This window comes from Periophthalmus magnuspinnatus, chromosome 13 (genome assembly GCF_009829125.3).
Source record: "Periophthalmus magnuspinnatus isolate fPerMag1 chromosome 13, fPerMag1.2.pri, whole genome shotgun sequence".
NCBI classification, from domain to species: domain Eukaryota; kingdom Metazoa; phylum Chordata; class Actinopteri; order Gobiiformes; family Gobiidae; genus Periophthalmus; species Periophthalmus magnuspinnatus.
The window spans coordinates 15,876,228-15,890,658 of NC_047138.1; the positions used below are offsets into that span (position 1 = coordinate 15,876,228).

Sequence of the window (14,431 nt, forward strand, 5' to 3'; positions counted from 1 at the left end):
CTTTATTCTCTTTCAAGGAAACAGTGTTGCAGTGGGGCCAGCCAAAAACAAACACATGATTGACAATGGAGACAGAATTATTGCATAGTGAACGATCAGAATAATATTATTGCAAAATGTGTCCAATTGTGTGACTGTTTTGAAGAGAATCAAGGACCACAGCAGAGATAGCCCATGCACCAAGTCACGAAGCCTTGGCTGTCAAAAATGCCAACTAATATTTGTAATGCTAAATATTAATATTACAATAACAAATACATAATAAATATTTAACTTTTCTCAAAATTCTCAGTACTGGATCATAAATATTTAGTAATATTATATAGCACTATGTAACTTCTCTGATGATGCTATCAGCTTGTTTTCATGGGAATGTAATTGCTTTGCCAGTTCTGATACTGATTTCAATACTGCCAATACCCGATATCAAGCGATGTCAAGTACAATAAGACATAACTACTCCAAATGTGTTATGCAGCTTATATTTTTCCCTCATGCAACTACAGAAAAGCTTGGTATAAAGAAAAAATACTCAAACATTCTTAGAGTTTTTGGGGCTTATTACATCAATTTATATGTCCAACCAGGATATTTGCTGAATTGATACCCGATCCAGCAAATTTTCCAGTATCGACGAAGATATCCGATAACAGTATGAGACTGGTATTTTAGGGTTTTAGCTGCAAATTTTCCTATTCTTTGATCAATACAGTGTTTTGAGCTCACCTCTTGTTCCAGCCGTTGGTTGCTCTTAGTTATGGTTTGCAGTTCGGTCTGAGCCTGATGCAGCTGCTGTCTCCACATGTCTCTCTCCTCTTGGATCTTCTCCTCTTGTCTCCTGTTCTGGTGTTCCTCAGACTTCCTTTCCTCCTCTCTGCTCCTTCTATACTCCTCCAGCTCTGTCTGAAGCCTTTCTACCTGCTGATCCCGCTCAGCCAACTGTAACATCCAACAAACACAAAATTATGACAAAGTGCAAATGAACAAGAAGACAAACTGTAATGGACTGTAATGCAATGTAATGAAAACAAGTAGTCCATTAATTCTTCACACAACCCGGCGAGTAGACAGTGGGGGACGACCCACCAAGCCCCAGGGTTTTAAGGCCCCAGAATTGGACCTCCAACCTATTCATTTATGTTAAAGGGGCTTCCATGTGAGACTTCTTGCCCCGGGAACTGTTGTTAATTCTTCACTGAATTGTTTGGTAAGCACGGATATCGTTCTATTAGTAACAAAATGTAATCTGGAAGTTTTTCTTTGTTTTCATTGGTCTCGTCTTCACTGTCCTCCATCCCCACCGCAGAATGTATGTTTGTGTCTCACCAGGTCACCACGAGGCTGTTTACACTGGAGCGGCTGGAGCTGAGGTCAAAGCATAGAGATACTTACTGCTTTTGTAAACCCAACACGGACAAAAATATACAGCAAGTGCACTCTCTGGGAACCCTCCTCAAAAGAATGTGAGCTGGAGAAAACCGTTACTTCAAAGCGCATGGCTGAGCATCAAACTATATAGTCTCAAATGGCACACATAAGAGGGCAGAATGGGAAAGCGGTCTTCAAATGAAAATCGATGTGCTGACCTTTTGTTGTAGCCGGGCTGAGTCGCGCTGATACTGCAGATGTAGAGCGCGGTTCTTCTCTGAGTGGATGTGCAGCTCCAGCCTGGTCTCCCGGTGGACCTCAGACATCTGCTGCTGAAGCTGGGCCACATGGTCTAAACGCTGCTTCTCCAGGGCTTCATTCAGCTACAGCAAAAGGATAAGGAAAAGCTATACATTGAAGCTGGAGTACGTAAATATACCCTTGTAAATGATTCAATTCAGTTTTGTTTCTCTATAGACTATATTGTAAACAGTGTGACTAAATCTGATGGTTCTCTTAATTTTTGATACTGTGCAGCTTACTAAATTTTTTTTAAATAATCTAAAACTCATGAAAAAATAGAAAATTCATTTACACAACACATTTTCAGGAGCCTGTTAACAATATAAATATTCATGGTCCTCTTTATATGTTTGATTTTTACCAAAAAAGGTGTGAGCGACTAATTGAAAAACTGTTGGCTAATGCTCGCTTTTGAATTTAATTATATTTAAGACTGAGGGATTTGTTTAACAGTGCAAATCAGCTCACATGTTGTAGTTCCAGTTGTAAGGTCTTAATGATTAGACTGTGTTAAACTAAAGCTCAGATTAAAGTCTAACTTGAGTAATAGAACCTTAGACAGAGAAATGCCTTGAGCTAGCTTCACCCCCTAGGAATACTGATGACATTAGCTTATGTATCAGCTCAGTATCAGTTGTGAAACACATTATCAATTACAAACCCAGGAGAAAGAGCTGTGGCCATACAACATTTTGGGATGAAAAAACTATTCTAAAGCTGTGCCTGCTGTCTAAAACCCATCCAGGTGAATACTATTTTAATAAAGTTTAATCACAAGAACAAGACTTGAATGTTACTTTCAATTTTGTTAGCTCACCATGTGAAAGTGGCCAGTGACACGTTTAGGGACCTAAGCACTATGTTTTCAATTAAATTTGAATTTTATGCCTGGTAAAAATAAAAAAAAGAAATTGAATGCAGCCCATATCCACGACAATGATGTAAATGTATTTGATGTAAACAGGAAAGAATAAGATCACATAACCAAAACATGGAGTCTAGACTTGGCTCTATAGTACAGCTGTGGTGGATGAAGTTCTCAATTTTGTTACTTAAGTAAAAGTACAGCTAAAGAGGCTAAAAGTTATTCAAGTAAAAGTATCACATGTAAAAATCCTTAAGTATGAAGTATTTAAGTACTTGTTTAAAAATGTACTTCAAGAGTAAAAAGTAAAAAGTATTTCACACAGGTGTTAATTTACTGTACTTCTAAAACATTTATTTAAAACATAAATAAAAACTTTTACTTTGTTATTTTCCAGCACTGTAGTGCAGCATAATTTCACGCACATTTAGTATTTACAGACAATAGAACATGTACAATCTTAACCCTAAAAACATGAAATAGCATTATATAGAATGAGTCAAAACTAAATTAGAGTTGAGATCTTTGACAGCTTGTTTTAAAGGCTGTGAAGGGGAAAATGTAACCTTGGTTTTGTGGCTGTACATTCTGCACTGCATTGCACTTTTACTTCCAAATATGCACTGAAGGTCACGCAAGTTGTGCTCACTGTGAGTTGTGCAAAGCACCATTCTTGTCATGGGTCGTAACCATGGCGGCAGAATAACTGGTTTGCATGTCACATCTTTCACTGTAAAAGAAAAACAAGTGGAACTATAAAACTGTCATGTGGGTCGCCACGGGGACTTGCTGTGTGACAGAGCCGAAGTTTTGGACATGGAAAGGGCTGTCACCATAACCACTATATCAACTTACTATATCAATAAATGGTAGAAGGAAGAAAAACAAATGCTATTTTTTGGTTCTACATAAGATTTGAGGAGAAAAGGGTTGAATATATATAACTAGTATCACTCACAGTTAGTGATTAATTCTGCTTTTTGCGCAGTTCCTGTTTCTTTTTTTTCTGTTTTTAGAGTTCTTTAGTGTTATTGCATAAATCACTTTCAGTATTACTGTTTATTATTTGTATTGCTAATCAAAAGTTTGGACACATTTTTTACATAATCTGTTTTTTTTTTTTTTCTTTTCATGAATATTTACAGTTCACAGATTCACAGTGAAGTGCACTGGATTGCAGTGCTGTCAGCAAAGCGTGTCTAAAATATAAAACATATTTAGAGTCATTTCACACTTTGTTCATTAACTACATAATTGGAAACATCTTGCTTCATAAATTTCTTGTCTTCAGTGTGTATCTACAATGTACAAATGTAGTAAACCTAAAGAATACAATGAATGAGAAGATGTGTCCAACTTTTAATTAGTGTATATCTCATTTACAAATGTGATATCGTGACAGACCGAGCTGGGGACACCTTGTTTTCTTTCGGCTTGCAGCTGGAGACTGCTCATGTGTAGCCATTGTTTGTGAGCGCGTGTGTGGATGTGTGCGTGCGAGAGAGTCCCAGACGAGCAGTGGTGGTTGTGGGTGTGAGAGTAGCGTGTGAATAAAGCGGAGCATAGGGGGGCTAAGGGCTGGAGAGGGGTGTGTGTTGCGTGTGTGTAAGACAGGAGAAGAAGACACCACTTCCTCTGTGCAAATGTGTACATGTAAAGAGCGTGGAGGATTCAGAGGGTGACGATCCTTTAGCTCTCTATACACAGCTGCCATTTATGTTGCATGTCAATGACCACTTCCTCTGCTTGGTGATGGGGCCATATGCGGCCGGGAAAGCCCATAATGGAAACATAACTGTAAGGAACAAATGAGTGAGTGCTTTAAGTGTATATCGATCAATGCAGGGCAGTTTTAGTCTTAAGGCAAACGAGTTACTTTTAAAGAACACAATATTTAGTCTATAAGATTAATTCAAGGTGCCTGGCCATTGTTAATGTAAGGTTTGCATTTCTGTAAGATTAGCTTTTCTCAAATTCTTGTTTTAAAAAGTGTTATGATACTGAAATTTTAAACTCAATTTTGATACTAAGGAATAGACTTGATACTCAATACTGATTTCAATACCACAATAATCATTATAAAAATATAAACAATAGACTGACATTTTCAATACCACGTGATCTTATACTAAATCTGACAAAGTTCAGGAACATTCTAAAACTGTTCTGCTATGGTCAAATTGTGTTCTGTTTATGCAATTTGTTTCAATATCAAGACTTGTGCAAGACTGGAACCATTGTTGTAGTATTAAAAATCAGAAACTAAAACTAGTTTTGAGACTACATACTCATTTGAGCATTTAGTTTCAATACTAGTTTTAGAATCGATTAGTGTATGATTTCCAAAACTATGACAATGGTTCCAGTCTCGCAAGTGTACTGTTGTCGTTCCCCTCCTAAAGACAGGAAGGGCATCAGGTATAAAATCACTCATCAATCATTACTCCCTACATCAAACACATAAACAGACTGCACTAGACTGGGATGGACAACACTATCACATGTCTTGAGGGTTCATGTCTCCAAGTTCAGTACTGATCGTAAATAAACTTCTTCTACATTAGAGCTCCAGCCTCAAGCCTTTTCTTCCTGTCGGACTATATAACAATGACATTTATCTATCTTTATTATCTATCTAAATTATAATCACTACGACTTGGGTTTTAATTGAAATAATGATAATGATAAAGTTATTCTGTAGATTATAGAGACACAAATCAGTAATATTTAGTTATTCCTGCTTTAAAGCCACTAACTGTAGATTAGTGCCCATGTTCAGAAGAGTGAATAACCTTTTTTTTCTACACCATTTCTCAAATTTATTGCAGCTTAATTGTAATCATGATTGAAATTCAGTTAATTGCACAGCCCTAATTCACAGAGCCTTTCCTTGCTATTTCCTCTTATAAAGTAACCAGAGCTCACCCCATAAAAATGAACGCTTTGGGCAGGTACACGCTGAAAATACATAACAACTATTCACATTTATACTTATGAAGTATGTGTTAGCATGTTAACTGTTGTTAGCTTTATCGTCACGGCAAAACTCTGCATTGGTCTCTGAAAGTTGTGAAAAGCACTTACAAATAGTTACAATTCTCGGAATGTATATGGCAAGTGAGGAATAACTTGAACCACTGCAAACAGTTTAAAATGAACTAGGTCTGTTTTTCAAGTTTTTAATGCAGTAAAAATCAGTCAACATTTTAAAGTCAAACTCAACAATGTCTAGATAAACCTTTATACTGTTTTTCCTAATTACTTGTTTGTCGCTCAATTTAAACTTTAAACAGCATGCAGAATAATGGCAAGAAAATATAACAGTTATGAACATTTGCAACAAGGAACTGATTTATTAATTCCCATGTTATTTGTGTCTATAGCTGAACCTCTGGAGCTTTTTGTGCCAGCGCAGGCCGAGACACTGCTCCACTGTTGGGCTAATAAGAGACAGATTGCCTTATTCTGAATGTGATATGGAGAGTAGAGTTAATTTATCTTGTTCAGACTGGTGGTCCTGAAGCCTCCTAATCTTATCCACACTACCATACTATGTCCAAGTTTCTCTTTCTGTGATCTCATGGTTTGGAGATTTTCTGTTGGTTAAAGATGCCAAGAAAATGTGCTATATAGTAATTCATGTCTGTATGAATAATTATTTGAAAAATATAGTAATATGGTTCTGACTGCTTCATCCTAATGTACCACGTTTGTATTGGTTTGGAACTCTACCTTGGCAAAATGTGAGAAAATTTGATATTGGGTCCTTATTTGATTAATTCAACGTGTGCTATGTAACGTTTCTTCAGACAATACCCTGAAAAACATCCATTCATTCAGGTTTGCCTCTACACAGATCTGACTTATAACTTGCCGTGGAAGTGCCACAAATGTGTTATCATAGAGAATAAGTTTAATGTGAAACATTCCAGGGAGGTAAGATCTAACAACTAGGCTAACTGACTAAGTAGAGCAGAGATGTCCAAACTCTTTTTTACAGAGGGTCAAATGTGCAAGGGTTGAAATATATTCAAAGTGGAGGGCCACAGGCTGCTGGTCAATATTATGCATTACTCACGTGGATGAATTTTATATAGCCTTGACAGAGCTACCATAATTTTAATAAGGCTTGGAGTAATAATTTTAGATTTGTATAATAATGAACTGTCATGTTATTGAGGTTATAGTGGTAAAAATACTTACATTTTCAGTAAAAATATAATTTGGGCCAATTCATTGAGAGCCAACAAAAATTGGTTTGAAGGCTGCATTTGGCCCTCGGAACTAGGTTAAACCCACTCAGACACCAAGAAAATAGGAATCAGACCCCAAATCTCTTTAATCTGATTTTACGATGATAGTATTTTGTCATCTCACTGCCTGCTTTTTATTGTTTATCGTTTGGGAAAAAAAATGAAAATGCTGTTTATACATAATTATTTTGATGCAACACCCTTACTTGAGTGCAATTTTGGCATGTCTACCCACTCCTCCGTAAACTCTACAGAGTGTGACAATGACTTGGAAGCCGTCCCGCCGTCTGCTCCCTCCAAGAACTAAACACGGGCCCAAACCCCACACACTGGCACGCTGCTCTATGGGAGATTTACTTCAGCTAATTACACATAATGATAACAGTGAATGATGCAGCATATTGATCCGGTTACTGCAGCTAATTTGAAAGCACATCCTCAGGGCACGGCAAAACACATGAGCTCATACGTGAACACTATTGCATTGTTGCTATAGCAAAATGCGGTATGGGAAAAGGGATTATATGGTCTTCTTATGTAGTGGGCAGATCACATAAAAATGACAGCTTGTTTGGTTTCAGGGCACACATGACATTTTTACAGCCCTTAGCGTGTTACATTTTCAGTGACTCTTCAAATCCCTAAGACACTGTTTAGATATGTAATATTCACCACAATGAGGCTTCATGTGCATTTTCACAGTAATAGCTGAGGGAGAGGATCTGGGGGTTAAAGATGCACTATGTAACTCTCTGAAGGAAGGTACACACCACCAAGCCAAGTTAAAAGTCAGATCTGTGAAGAGGCGATCCTGCTCACTGTAAGAATCATAGTCTGTATAAAGAAGTGGACTAAGGGAGTGTGACATCAACCATAACGTTTGGCTCTAGTCAAATTCAAACTCAATTTTTCAGTATAAAGTGAACTGGAGTCACAGTTGATGGAGCTGAATGATCACCCATGAGCACATCCTTTTATATATATATAGTCATGTTTTTCGAGTTACCGTAAATTTCGTAAACCACTACTTTTTTCCCACACTTTGAACCCTGCGACCAATACAAAGATGCGGCTAATAGATTTTTACTGGCTAACGGTCACCCTCATCATGGAAAACAGACGAAGAAATGCATATGATGCAGCTTCTAAGTTAAAGGCAAATGATCTGGCCATCAAAGAAGGAAATAGAGCAACTGCACATAAGCTTGGCATTAAGGAATCGATTGTGCGACATTGGAGGCAGCAGCAAGAAAAACCTAGTCAATGTAAAAAGACAACAAAGTTTTCAGAGGAAATAAAAGCAGATGTTTTTTGCGCTGTTTTATTTTTTAAACATGCAGGTATGTTCATCCCGTGTTCATGGCGTGTTGCAGCCGTACTGCCAATTTTCAGGCACAGTTTAAAAAAAACCTCCATGTACTGTCTTTCTGTGTAAATATCTCATGTTACAACATATCTGTAACATGCGGCTTATATTCGAGTGTGGCCTGTATAAGTACAAAATTAATTTCCTTCTAAAATTTTGCTGGGGCTGTTTATTTTCATGTGCGCTCAATAGTCCGAAATTTACAGTATTTATGGGCAGTAGTAATTGTAAGAACTGAAAAATAAAAAAATAAATGAAACAAAAATAAGTTCAACTCAATCTATGCACATAAAATAAACCAAATATAATGTACTTTTTTATCTGATTGTTCCACACAGTAAAGTCAATGTGTTAGAACAGACATGGGCAAACGATGGCCCAGGGGCCACACACGGCCCTTTGGCCTTATTAATCCGGCCCGCCAAAGGTGACCAAATTATATTAAAATAGGTAAGGGTAAACCTTGTTCAAAGTTTTTCTGCTGTATTTATTTAACTGAAATTTAATAAATTAATTATCCATGAATTAATTAATGCAATTGGAAAACAATTTGTACAATTAGCCTTGCATATTCATATTTTGTTAATGTTACAGGCCAAGTCTCTAATGTAATATATACATCTCTATATCCTGGCCTGGCTCCTCTGTCAAATTTTAGAACACATTGTGGCCCATGTGTCAAGAAGTTTGCCCACCCCTGTGTTAGAAGATATGTATGAAAGTGAAGGATTTAACTGTTGCCTAATTCGTACTAAATAAAATCAACTAAAGAAGCTTGTTCACAAACTGTTGAAGGTAATGTGTTTACTTAAATGCTGAATCATTGGTGTTCTAGTCTAAACAAGAGCCTTTGGAAGTCAACCAACACCAGTTAAAATAAACCTGTGAGCAGAGATGCTAGATGCTACACATCTACACAACATTTCAAAGTGCTTACAAACAATGGCACCTCATTATCAGATTCCCCAAATTGTATCTGAGAGAATCCCAAGATTTTTGAGGACCCTTGAGACAAAACACAGCATTGTTATGGTGAACAATTCTGAACTTTTACTTTGGCCAGACATAAAAATATTTGGAGCTGTTTCCATTCCAAGCTAATATATATATATATATATATAAAACCCTATGAACAACTACATATAATAGGCATAAAATTGGTCTGCAGTAATTTAATGTGAGTAAAGGAAAAAACATATTTCTTCATTTGTTGTTATAGCTGTGATAATTACCTTTAAGGCTAAGTTATTTTGGTAGTCGTCCTTCAGCTTGTCCAAGGCTCTCTGGTGTGATTCTGTCAACATGTCCCTGTAAAAACATTGACAAAAACATGAATAGTGTGCACTGACAAATATCTGGTCATGCTTTGTGCTGATAAAAATAAAAGAATGTCAAGCATGCATAGAGAAAATGTGGTCAGGTCAACGGCAACGTTTGAAAGTACACAGGAAATCTTCAGGCTAAAACCCGGCTCTTATTTCACACTTACATGTTTCATTATGACAGTGCATCAGGACATAAGAACTTTCGGTAGCAGTTTGAATGTCATGCAAACCTCTTAACATAAGAATGAGAATAAATCATATGATAAAAGTCTACAATTGACTAGACACTGTACTCCCTCATTTGTCCATGAGGGGTCCAATGTAGAACTTATTCAACTCAGTGTCGTATAAATCCCAGTGTCTCAAATCAAATTGAAAATGACTTCTGGATGGGAGCTGAAACGCCTTGATTGCAAAAACAGTCTGGATGAGGCCCTTTGAAACCTTCTCTACATTACAATCTACAAGTGATATAAATATATTTGTATTTTAATGTTTTTGTCTGATACATCCAGCTAACTGTTTTTGAAAACATTTAAAAAATACATTTTAAAAAGCAGTCAAAGTCAAAGTAGGTGAAATGCATGACCCCTAATCTATAGGGGTTGAATGCTTTAATTTCTTCTTCCTCAGAACTAAATTGAACAAACACAGATAGCAGCTGCACTGGGGAACCATCCAGGCAAAGCAATAACATCTCTATGGAGAAGCAGACAGTGTACCCTGCACCAGAAAAACAGCGCTCCATTAAAAATTTTGAAATGTTTGGTAGAAGAATACACTTTGAGAAATAATAATTATGCATTTTATTTACATAGCACTTTTAGGATGCTTAAAGATGCACTGCTAGAGTCTATCTAGCTTTCTCTCACAAACCACATTCATAAATGAGCAAGGTAGGTGAAGTGTCTTGCCTAAGGACACAACGGCAGTATGCGTTAAACCGCTGCTACTCCTTTATGCCATGGCACCTAATGCTCTCAGCAGTCTCCCATTCCAGTACTAACTAACCCTGCTTAGCTTTCGAGAACAGACAACATCAGGGATTCTCAAGGTGGTATGGTCTGGCACACACTAAGCCCACCTAAATAAATGAATGACTCCAGTAGAAGTGTGAGCTACACAAATCTCCAAACAGACTTCTCCAGAAGCTCTTTGCACCTGAACATCCAGAGGAGCATGCCAACGACTCCATCTATCAGTCACGACACAGAATGCTCTCACAATATTTACACATGCCACTCTTGTAATGACCCTTTCAGCCAGTCAGGCAGCATAAAGCATATTTAACACACGCACTCCCACAGTCTCAGGGGCGAGGGCTGCAAAGAAGTGTCTGAAATGTGCAGATAAAAAGCTCGCCGCTGCTGAGAGGAGATGGAGCACAGATAAGCACCAAGGCTACACTGAGCATTGATTTGTTGATGTTGAGGCCAAAAGTAATGTGTCATTTCAGCAGCTGCTTTGGCTGATAAGACAGGAAGCAAAACTATTAGGGATGTGTTGAGGAATGGATGACAGTGTTTGGGATGAATAGGCTTAGCACTTCTTCCAGTGAGACCTCAAAGGGGCTGAGAGAGGAGAGGATTCTATTAGGCTCCAATACAGAGGATAATCAATATTAGTTTTAAATAACAAATAAAACAATTGCATTTGTCTGCCTGAGCATCCATCCATCCATTTTCTTCCGCTTATCCGGGGCCGGGTCGCGGGGGCAGCAGTCTAAGCAGGGACTCCCAAACTTCCCTCACCCCGGACACGTCCTTCAGCTCCTCCGGTGGGATCCCGAGGCGTTCCCAGGCCAGCTAAGAGACATAGTCCCTCCAGCGTGTCCTGGGTCTTCCCCGGGGCCTCCTCCCGGTGGGACATGCCCAGAACACCTCCCTAGGGAGGCGTCCAGGAGGCATCCTGAGCAGATGCCCGAGCCACCTCAGCTGGTTCCTCTCAACGTGTAGGAGCAGCGGCTCTACTCCGAGCTCCTCCCGTGTGACTGAGCTCCTCACCCTATCCCTAAGGGTGCGCCCAGCCACTCTGCGGAGGAAACCCATTTCGGCCGCTTGTAGCCGCGATCTTGTCCTGGGTCATTACCCAGAGCTCATGACCATAGGTGAGGGTAGGAACGTAGATTGACCGGTAAATCGAGAGCTTCGCCTTCCGGCTCAGCTCCTTCTTCACCACAACGGACCGATACAGCGACCGCATCACTGCAGACGCTGCACCGATCCGCCTATCAATCTCATGCTCCATCCTTCCCTCACTCGTCAACAACTTGAACTCCTCCACTTGGGGCAAAGACTCACCACCCACCCGGAGAGAGCAAACCACCTTTTTCCGGTCGAGAACCATGGCCTCGGATTTGGAGGAGCTGATTCTCATCCCAGCCGCTTCACACTCGGCTGCAAACTGCCCCAGTGCCTGCTGCAGGTCCTGGCTCGATGAAGCCATCAGGACAACATCATCTGCAAACAGCAGAGATGAAATCCTGTGGTTCCCAAACCAGACCCCCTCCGGTCCCTGGCTGCGCCTAGAAATTCTGTCCATAAATATAATGAACAGAACCAGTGACAAAGGGCAGCCCTGTGGAGTCCAACATGCACCGGGAACAGGTCTGACTTACTGCCGGCAATGCGAACACAGCTCCTGCTCCGGTCATACAGGGACCGGACAGCCCTTAGCAAAGGGCCCCGGACCCCATACTCCCGGAGCACCCCCCAAAGGACACCACGAGGGACACGGTCGAGCATACTCCCATGAAACCTCGATGACCCGATGGAGAGTATAGAGCTGGTCCAGTGTTCCACGACCAGGACGAAAACCACACTGCTCCTCCTGAATCCGAGGTTCGACTATCGGTCGGATTCTCCTCTCCAGTACCCTGGAATAGAACTTACCGGGAAGGCTGAGGAGTGTGATTCCCCTGTAATTGGAACACACCCTCCGGTCCCCCTTCTTATACAGAGGGACCACCACCCCAGTCTGCCATTCCAGTGGTACTGTCCCCGACCACCGCGTGATGTTGCAGAGACGTGTCAGCCAAGACAGTCCCACAACATCCAGAGACTTGAGGTACTCGGGATGGATCTCGTCCACCCCCGGAGCCTTGCCACCGAGGAGCTTGCTAACCACCTCGGTGACTTCAGCCAGGGTGATGGACGAGTCCGCCTCCGGGTCCCCAGTCTCTGCTTCCTCCTCGGAAGACATGACGGGGGAATTGAGGAGATCCTCAAAGTATTCCTTCCATTCCTGCCTGAGCATTTTATAATTTATTTTTGTACGTAATCTATTTTCATTTGTGATGAAAACATGGGTCCCATTCTATAAATTCAACTATGTTCCTGCTTCTTGTCACCTTCCACTTCCACCCCATTTCCACCTGCAGTGTCTGTTGTCTCCTCGGAGATGTTATACTATTCACTGGACCATACTCATTTGTTTGAGTATATTTAAAACAACTCCAGGTAATATTTTCAACAACCATAGGCATTATTTATGTTTCTTTAAGTAATGCTCAGTGCCTGCACACTCTCGGATATATATTTCACTTTTTCCGTGTTTCTCGTGTGTCTCGTGTGTTTCCTTCCACATGGGGATTTCACTGACCAGCAGGTGCAGGTAGTTTTACTGTTGACTGTTGGCTTGCATTTTAGTGAGTAGTGTTCGTTTAGGCCTTTAGGCTGTAAAGTTTTGTTTTTGATCCCTGCTTTGTGCACAGTCAAGGATTAAAACATTATCACAAGAGGGAAATCAGGTGCCCCAGTCAAAGATCAGACTGACAGTGACTGAAATGACAACAAACGAGAGAGAGAGAGACAGAGAGTGAGAGCGAGAGAGAGAGAGAGAGAGAGAGAGAGAGAGAGAGAGAGAGAGAGAGAGACATACACTATGTTACAAGTACAATGTTGTAAGCGCACAAAATAAGAGTTCATATGAGATCAGGGGATCGATCTGCACCTGCGATAACAACCCATGTAATTTAAAGGATAGATATTATGCATTATATGTACTGTTATTGACCTTCAAACATGTGTTAACATCCACTGGTAAAAGTAAGAATTAACCATAAAAAATACAAAAGCTAGCCCTTTAAAGCATGTTTTTTTTCTTTATGGATCTTTTTATTGCACTGAAAAACATGTGTCCTTTCTCTGAGTTGTTTTGCATTTCCACAAAACAAACTCTTATTTGGCCCGGAGGAGGACCTCCTCCCGCTTGTTTCCATGAAAATGTTGTTCCTTTGGCTATAATATTCCACAGTTTGGCATAAAACTTACCTCCATGGAGAGTGTTCCGTACTATAGTTTTAACTTTCTATTTCCATGGAATCACACAGTTGACTTTCCACCCCTAGGAAGTTGAATATTATCATTTTAAGCAATGTGACCGGCATGCCAATATTAGCATGCAGTTGTAATGGATGCCATTTGTTAACAGAAATGCTCAGAACGAGTGATTCATGAATTTAAAAATAGCACTGGAAATCTACAGATTTCTACCTGTTATTTAACAATCAGGGGAAAATGTAAAGTGATTTTTGAAGCTCAGAGTAAGACAACCAGATAAACAGGATTAAAGAAACAAGTGTGAATGTAGCAAAATATGACTTCAGCTTTGTTTGGATTATAGTGAAAGCTCAAAGTAAAAAATGTCAGTAATTATTAAGAGCTTGTTTTTGATCAGTGAATGACACACACAACTGCCAGTAGATCTGTTTTTACTACATTATCTTATGAAATCAACATCCAGAAGTTTACAAATGAAGACCTCATTTTCCTCCATGTTCTTGTAGTGTATTCCTAAAACAGACTAATGAGCGGAGAAATATTGCATGCAAGTTTAAAGGCTGTTAGTGGCGTGCTGACAGTGAATGTGATAAAGTATTAGATGTTCTAGAATGTGATAAAGAGCAGCAGTAGACTTGAGAGCCAGGGCAGACACAATATTATCCACTCCA

The 14,431-nt window shown here is 39.7% G+C and overlaps 1 protein-coding gene across 1 annotated transcript in view; it reads right to left on the reverse strand.

The window, feature by feature from the left end:
• The window catches only part of lekr1 (leucine, glutamate and lysine rich 1), a 77,682-nt gene that overhangs the window by 11,253 nt on the left and 51,998 nt on the right, over window positions 1-14,431 (reverse strand). Inside the window, exons 7-9 of the mRNA XM_055226205.1 lie at window positions 9,388-9,463; window positions 1,587-1,751; window positions 727-939 (exon numbers count right to left, since the gene is read on the reverse strand). Of these exons, the coding sequence (XP_055082180.1) occupies window positions 727-939; window positions 1,587-1,751; window positions 9,388-9,463 (454 nt within the window). The remainder of the gene's footprint in view (window positions 1-726; window positions 940-1,586; window positions 1,752-9,387; window positions 9,464-14,431) is intronic.